The sequence below is a fragment of the Condylura cristata genome, unplaced genomic scaffold (genome assembly GCF_000260355.1).
Source record: "Condylura cristata isolate star-nosed mole 26May11 unplaced genomic scaffold, ConCri1.0 scaffold00024, whole genome shotgun sequence".
NCBI classification, from domain to species: Eukaryota; Metazoa; Chordata; class Mammalia; order Eulipotyphla; family Talpidae; genus Condylura; species Condylura cristata.
Window position 1 is genome coordinate 28,132,854 of NW_004567125.1, and position 8,850 is coordinate 28,141,703.

Consider the following 8,850-nt stretch of genomic DNA (forward strand, 5'->3'; position numbering starts at 1 on the left):
CCCTGAGCCTCTGGCCTGTACCCCAGTTCTGTATGCACAAATAAATAAATCTTTACAAAAAAACAAAAAAGGAGTTATTACTAATGATTCAAGACTTTTGACATTGAAGTTGAGATTCAATTAGGATGCCCTTAGGAATTCTTTATTAGAAGGATGGAAATCAATAATACAACCAAAACTAAAGACTTTTTGCTTTATCCTTAGTCTTAATGTATTAACTGCTCATGGCCCTTGCTAAGTACATGCAGGTTTTGTAGACCTCCATTTCTAGCATCTTCAAAGGTAGGAAGTTCCAACAGCAGTTGTCTTTAAGGAAGATTGACCAAGGGAGTACATACCTTCAGTCAACCTGAAAGACACACAAGTGAGCCTTTTGATGCCCCACCGCTACTAAGATGCCCTTTTAGTACTTCCTGAAGAAGCAGGAAGAACAAGTCTAGTGGCCACACTTGTAATCATTGCCTGTCTGCCCCAGGAAGCTCTGTCCTTTCCCAGGCAATCCGCTTCTATAGAACTACCTTGCTATTACTTGTGAGTTTAAATTGTGCACTCCTTCACATAATATATGCTAGTTTTTGCTACAGAAAAAAAGTTTTAGAACAAACAATCCAATGAGCCTAACTCTTTAATTTGGGGAATAGCTTCAAATTCAATTCTCCTATTTTTGATTATTCAGTTTGAATTGAAATAGCATTGCTGTATGTAAATCTGCTCTGTTTACACAATCCATTTTTTTATTTTTTACATTTTTATTGACAGAATTTGATTTCTAAAATTATATAGATTTCGGTGTATGTCATTATGCATGTACATATTGTATTATGTTCATCTAAAGCACAAATTTTGTGTGTTTTCTTATTAAAATGAATGACTTGCAATTCCCAGGGGAAGTCTTACGGATGACTCATATCGCCCGTGGCTTGGATTCTGATGGTGTTTTGCTGCTGGATATTGTTGTGAATGGTTATGTCTTACAGCTACAGTCACCTGCTGAAGTTGCTATAAAGGTAACTCACCTTCACTATGTGGTGGAACTAAGATAATAAGAACATGAGTCAAAGATTCACAGAACACAGAGACTTGTGTTATTTCCCTTATTTTTCTGTGGGGGTAAATGTCTAAGTCACGAAAGTTACAGATGCTGAGTTGGTCTTAATTTAAAAGTTTTCCAGGACAAGTCTTCATAACGTTTAGTAATTTTATTAACTGCTTTTCAGGACTGAGGTCATGGCTATGTTATTTAAGACACTTGTTCCATTTTTCTCCAAAGAAAATGGTAACTCTTGCATAAAAATTTGTGGTTATCATTCACTAAAGTATTTCAGAAATTAATAAATAGTAATAATCCCCCTTTCACATGTTTTCTTTATTCTTTGCATTTGAGTCCCTTATTAAACTATTATTTATGACAGCAAAATAGTAAAGCTAATGTAATTATAATTGAAAGCTTTTGACTTTACTTCCTGCCCACAGTCCTCTACAATTTCATTTAGACCTATAGAACCCCTAGGCTCTTTTTTTCTTGTTCTCCCTTCCCTGCCCTCCCTACCCCCCCAAAAAAGGATGAGCCATGCTGATCATCAAATCTGTATTGTCTCCTTAGGATTACACAGAAGACTACATCCAAACAGGCCCTGGGCAGCTGTATGCCCACTCCACCCGGCTGTTCACCCTTGATGGCATCAGTGTCCCCTATACATGGAACCACACCATTTTCTATGATGAGTCACGAGGCAAAATGCCTTTCTTGGTAGAAACACTTCATGCATCCTCTGTGGAATCTGACTACAACCCGTTAGAAGAGACTTTGGGTTTTAAAATCCATGCTTCAATCTCCAAAGGTAATTTGGTTATAGGAAAGTTCAGATCTGTTTGCCATTTATCCTTCCTAAAGGGTGAAAAGAATTTCATTGACATCATTTGAAATAAAATCACGGTGTAGAGCTGACACAATAAAGCCAGGTCTTTCAGGGCTGTGGTCTATGTATCATGGTTGGTGAAGTCAACCCAACTGGACTTTTGCTTCATTATAGTTACTAATATGCTTCTTCATAGAGCAGAGCAGAGTTGTCAATGTCATGCTCTGTATATGCAGAGGTTTGAAAACATGGAGTTAATCAGAATAATTTCTCTTTGGGTATTAAAGTGTCTTTTCTTCTTCTAAATCTTATGCATAACAAGGATGTTTTTAAAATTCTGAAACATAAAGGTATTTCTTAATCTAAACTCTTCCCAAAAACTTTTCATATTTTAAAAGCAGCTTTTAAATACTTCACAGCGGTGATCACGATTCCAACTGTTATTTCTTATTTCTTGAAATGGTAATGTTTCTACTGCATTCCATTTTCTAAATGGAATTCTACAGGCCAGGAACCCGTGGTCCCTCTCTGCCATGGTTTTCTTTAATGTGTGCATAGTGTGAGAGCTCCTTCTCATCCATCAGAGACACCACAACAATTAACATTCCATACTCTGTGGGGTTTTGATGGTGAGAGATAGTTGCATGTAACTATCTTTGAAGGAGCTTTGGTCTATAACACAATATAATCTTCAGGTGTATGAATCACCGTTTGTATACACTACATCAGACTCACCACCAGAATTCTGATTTCTATTCAACACCACACCGTTGACCCCTTTTACTTGATTTATCCATCCCATTCTCACTTCCTCTCTGCTCATCACCATTTTATTCTTATAACACAAGAGTTTTTGTTTGTTTGCTTGTTTGTTTCATTACCTACAACATATAAATGAAGTCATACTGCATTTGTCTTTCTCCATCAGATTACTTCATTTTGCATAGTACCTTCTAGGTCCACTCAGGTCATTGTAGGACAAGATTTCACCTTAGTTTATAGCTTAGTAATGTATATTGTTTGTATATTTTCCATACATACCACATCTTCATCCAGTCATCTGTCAGTGAGCACTGATTATTCCCATGTTTGGCTACTGTGAATAATGCTTCAATAAACATAAGGATTTCTTCAAAATACTGTTTTCATGTTCTTCAGATAAATACCCAGATGTTGAATGGCTGAATCATGATATTTCTATTCTCCATTTTTTTGAGGATTCTCCTATTTTCCATAGTGGCTGCACAATTTATTCCCACCAACAGTTTGCAAATGTTCAGTTTTCTTTTCTCCACATCCTCACCAATATTTTTTTCTAATCCTTTCTAATAATAGTTACTCTTACAGGAGCTGTCTCATGGTCTTGATTTGCATTTCCATAATGGCAAGAGATGAATGACATTTTTTTGTGTGCCTATGGGCCATCTGTATGTCTTCTTTGGAGAAGTATCTGTTCAGATCCTCTATACATTGTTAGTCGGTTGCTGGGTCGTTTTTGTTGTTGAGTTTTATAAGTTATTTATATATTTTGGACATTAACCCCCTTTGGTCATTAACTATTTGAATGACTTAAACTTTGAGGTATGGGCCCCAAACTCCAACACTTAAAATGTTTTGTTGGCCTTATGAATTGTGTTTTGCTGTGTGCTAGTATTCCCCAAATAGATCCAAATAGATTTGAAACAATGTCATTTTGTTTTGCGGTGCTCAGAAGATACACTAGAAATTCATTTTCACTTTTTACTCTTTTCATCAGTTGTGCATACGACTGTTTCTTCTTCACTATCTAACAGAACAGCTTTGTCAAACTTGAGAACAGTAATCTAGGAGTATGTCTTCACACTTTTTGAGATAATCAAAGATTTGTGAAGCCTCATACGCAGTGGGTTCCATAGCCCCCTCTCTCCTCCACCCTCTTGTTACCACCACCACCTCATTGTACTACATTTGTTTCTCCAAGCCACTTGAAAACAAGGAAAAAGTCACAAGCATGAAGTGTTATGTTTTTTCTTCCACAATAGTATCTATTTTTCAACTCTAGCCTATGTTTCCACTTTTCCCTATGCTCCATGCAATTAAAAAATATAACTTGGTACAAGACTTTCATTAAAAATGAATTTACATTATCTGAGACTAGATTAATTGAAACCACTTTTGAAGAGTCATGTATATTTTCTACCCAATCCTGTAGATGCTATATGCTTTATTTAAACTGAAGATTTTCATAATGTCTACGAGGGTGTTGTTGGGGAATTTGGGTTCCCCCTATAGAATAAACACTACAGGATATTTAAAGCCCCTTACTAACATTCAAATTGTGACACTCTTACATCTGACATAATTGTCCATTGTTGACATTATTACTGTGAATTACAATTGTCTACCTGTAATTTGATTTGAATGACCACAAGGGGGCAGACTTGCATTCTCAGTAGCTCACCCACCATGTTCTGTTTTGGGTCTTGACTATGGTCACAGTGCAATAATATCACCTAGAGATCTTAAGGAAAGTAGATTTTTGGGCAGAGAGGTTTTGCTTTAACTTGCTCAGGGTAAGGTCTTTGATTCTGCATTCTTAACACAGTATCTAAGTGATTCTAATGTATCTAATCTGTATACTTGGTATTTAGAAACTACAGGTTAAGATTGGTCACTTACAGACAAATCTCTTCAAGTACAAATTTTGCATCTTTACAAGCAAATGGGTTTATTTTTTTTAATTATTTCTGAAACATAACTACAAATATTTTACATTCATGAAAGAAATATAATGGGGAAGTATACACCAAGAAAAAAAGATTTGCATCACAGGTTATGGACAACTATGATTAACTTTAACATATACAAGACTCTTAAAATCAACAAGAAAAGGCCCTCCCTGGTGGCGCAGTGGGTTAAAACACAGCACTGAGAGGCTGTCTGCAGCCCCTGAAGCACCAGTTCCCTCCCCCACCAGGGAGGGACCCACAAGGTGCAGCTCTCCTGTCTCCCGGCTGCTCCCCTCAGCAGTGTACTTCGTCGATCTGCCTGTTCTGTTCCCCACTCTGTCTCTGGTGAAGCCTCTCACCACCCCTGAGCCTCTGGCCTGTACCCCAGTTCTGTATGCACAAATAAATAAATCTTTTAAAAAAAATCAACAAGAAAAATACAAATACCCCAGTAGAAAAAATATTCATCAAGACTATGACAGAAAATTCACAAAGGAAGACATAATAATGATAAACTAAATATAACAAGCTAGTTACCGTCATCAAAAACCAAAGAAATACAAATTAAAACAGTGGAATCCCATACCAATCCATCACTGTCGAAAATGAAAAATGTCACAGGTATTGAAGGGGCATAGGAGATAAACACCTCTGTACATAGGCAGCAGGGAGTATAAATATGTTGGAAACTTCTGGAAGGCAGTATGTATCAGCAGCTTTTCAAATGCCCATGTCTTTTCATTTATCTTACTCTGAGTCTGGCCAGTGATAAATTGGGCTCAGGAAATTTCACCCAAGGTTACTTATAATTAAAAATTTATTAATAAATATCCTGTAAGTCTGTATCAAGTATGTACATCATGGTAGAGCTGTATGACAAGTTCTTAAACAAGTATTTAAAAAATAGCTCAATTATTAATTTAAAAATACTTGTGAGGACCTACTGGGGACCAGACACAGTACTAGGAATTAATAATATAATTGTAAACAGTGACAAAGGAGAATGTGCATGATATAGTAGTGATAGAAAAGCAGTTTAACATGTTCCAAACCTGGGTTACCTGCTCCATGTTAATTATAAGGAATTAAATTATTAGAATTAATTATAAGAAATTTAACTGGTTAAGACACAGATTTCCACAGATCTCTTCCTTTGTAATTCTCAGTCGAATGCTGAACTAAAGGATCTATAATAAGTTTTCCAAGAGATTTTATGATCGGTCAAGTTTGATAATTATTAGTCTATACAATCTATAGACTGTATATTAGCTTATGTAGACTATATAAAGTCTAATTTAACTGTCTAAAGTATTTTGTTGAAGTATTTAAGCTTCAAATATGCATCATTATAAGTCAGTTTCTATATATACTACATGAACTTCCTCACTGAAAGTCCAATTCCATAGGACTCAGTCTCAATTTCTCATCTGAAAATTGAATATGGTGGGTGTAGGTGAATTGTGAGTTAAATGAAATAAGCACACAAAGCTCACAGTCCGTACTGTGTGGCTGTCAGTTCCCATACAATAACCATTTAGTAATACACTACAGAATTTTCTAACCCACCCATCCAGATTCCCAATGCACTTCCCATGTAGGCAGACCTGGATATTTTCAGTATCATTTTCACACTTAGTGTAGAAAGTGAGATCCTGGATCTCTATTTTCTGTTTAAGGTTGTAGACAAGAAGGTTATTTCCATTTTTCATGCCTAGAAATAGCACTCCTCTATTCTATTCAAGGAAATAGTTTCCCTTGAGTAGCTTTCCCATCCCCTCCAAAATATATGAAACAGTTGTGAACATTTTCATGTCCTTAAACAGGGTGGAAGCATTGCTATCATCATATACTCTCCAAAGTGGAATGAACCGAAGATATTTTCTGATGCCTGCACCACCCTCTATAAAGTGCACCTAATAAATAAATAAATAATACATTTAAAATTAAATGTAAATCTAAGATAACTTCTAAAAGATCCAATATGAATTAAAGAAAAATTCCATTTAGAAAGACTGATTACATTAGCAATTGTGGGGGTATGTGTGTGTGAGTGTGTGTATGAGACAGAGAAAGAGAGGTTATTTTGGTAAAAATGAGTTTAATTAACTTTTTGCAGATCACTAGTATTTGAAAAATATTTGCAAAACTAATCAGGACAGTTATTTACTTTCTACGAAAGTCATTGTCTAATTAACCTTATTCTTAATATTTGTTTCAACAGCTAACTTAAATTTTTCTAATATACACTGTTTCCCATTGCTTCAGTTACATGGAAAATTGTTGGCTACTCAGGGGGACTTTGACCCAGATGCTCCCCACTGCACATGGTGAAGAAGCCACAAAAGGAGAGGGTCTCTTCAGTAGAACTTCAGTTTTTACTGACACATATTAATGGCCTGAAGTAGCATGTCTATTTCTAAAACAAACAGAGAAAGGCTTGACTGGAAGAATAGGATTGTGCCTGTGGTTATGACTGGTATGCACAGCAATGTCAGGTCCTTCTCATTAGCACAGAATAATTTGATTTGCTTTTCTTTCCACTAATGTAAACAACCCAAACAGAAAATCATTTTGTAATGGCTGCTTGCCAACAGTCTCTGGACTGTGATTCTCTAGTTCTGATTCATTTAAGAATGTTTCTCATTCCTGGTGTTTTCACTTGTTATGTTTGTTACATTAGATGTTCTATCTTTGGCATGTCTTCCATGAGGATTGTACAGGAAGGAACAAGTTGCTTGTTCTAACAAGCCAGTTAATCTTGCTTTTCTCTCCGGTAGGAGATCGAAGTAACCAGTGCCCCTCGGGGTTCACCTTAGACTCAGTTGGACCCTTCTGTTCTGGTATGTGTAGATGTAAATAATGCATTTTTTGTTTTTATAAAAATGTAACATGGATAGCCTTTAATGCACCTCTCTTACAGTTTTGATATTTATTTTTTATTTTCTTGTATCATTCATTTTTGCACAGTATTTGATTTTTCCCCTCAGATGTAGTCCCTGAAGCTCTCCCACCACAGTCCCTTGTGCTCCTCCCCACCCCTTGTTTTGACCCCTCTCCTTCCCCCTTTCCTGTTGGATACCTAAGCTCTATCATTAGCCTGCAAGTTTTGTCTTTTTCCTGAACCTTCCTTTAGTTTCCCTGTATTCCACCTAATGCATCCATTCTATAGCCTCTGATTTATTTCACTTAGCATATTTAATTATCACAACTGTCCTATGAATGCACATTTACAGGAGAGGAGAGTGGGATATAAAGTTAAGCTTGCGTACTTAAGATCACTCAGCTTCCAAATTTGGGGTGGGGGGAGGCACTAGATATGAATGTAAGGCAGATAGGCAGCCCCTGGTGCTCTTTCAATTTGACTTCAGTCAGCTGTTGGGAAGTGACCAATACAGGCTGCGGGGAGCCTGGAGGTGCTAGTTGCCTCTCTGTGAAACAGCAATAATGAGGTCTAAATCACCACGCTCTGAACTTGATCAATGAGGTAGGAGGCAGTGTGGACTGTGGCCTCCCACATGCCAGGGCCAGCACAGCAGTCACAGATCGGTGGGCGGCTGCATTAGTGGCTGGAGGAGCTCATATCTGTCACACTGAGCCTTTCTTCACAGTGGCAGCTCAGTGTCGAAAAGTGATCCAAAGGTGGTGTGTCTGTATACTGTGCTGCTCAGGGTCAAATCCCAGCTCTGCCAGGCACAACCTGTGGGAGTTTGGGCCTCTTTGTTCCTCACGGTATTTTTTGTTTTAGTTTTTATTATGCACAATGAGGATACCCATCTCATAAATTTTGCAAGAAATGAGCTAAACATTTAGACCACAGCAAATAGCCATTATATCTTAACTGTCATCACTGTTGTTTTAGAAATAACCTAAACATCTATTCACTATCAAATATAAGTTGGGGACCCTAGATTAATTTTTTTAGTGTTTCCATTTTGTAGCACTTTGCGCATTTCCTAGTACATTTGTATTGGGTTCAGTTCCTTGATCTCTAAGCCAACTTTTCTTACAGCTTTACTCTTAGAGAGTAGGAAGACTACATGCTCATTGGACCTTTCTGTTTATTCTTTCAGATGAAGATGAATGTACAGCAGGGAATCCCTGCTCCCACATCTGCCACAACGCCATGGGAACCTATCACTGCTCCTGCCCAAAAGGCCTCACCATAGCTGCTGATGGAAGAACTTGTCAAGGTATTCCCAGAGCTAAGTCTATACACATATTTAAGCAATGTTCAAGGCAACTCTGCCCTAAGAAACGTGCATTAGATCAATGTTCTTTTCTTT

General features: G+C 37.2%; 1 protein-coding gene across 1 annotated transcript in view; it reads left to right on the forward strand.

Annotated features, from left to right (window-relative positions):
* The window catches only part of HMCN1 (hemicentin 1), a 442,964-nt gene that overhangs the window by 413,951 nt on the left and 20,163 nt on the right, over positions 1–8,850 (forward strand). Inside the window, exons 94-97 of the mRNA XM_004688154.2 lie at positions 886–1,007; positions 1,604–1,841; positions 7,345–7,407; positions 8,638–8,757. Coding sequence (XP_004688211.1) covers positions 886–1,007; positions 1,604–1,841; positions 7,345–7,407; positions 8,638–8,757 — 543 coding nt within the window. The remainder of the gene's footprint in view (positions 1–885; positions 1,008–1,603; positions 1,842–7,344; positions 7,408–8,637; positions 8,758–8,850) is intronic.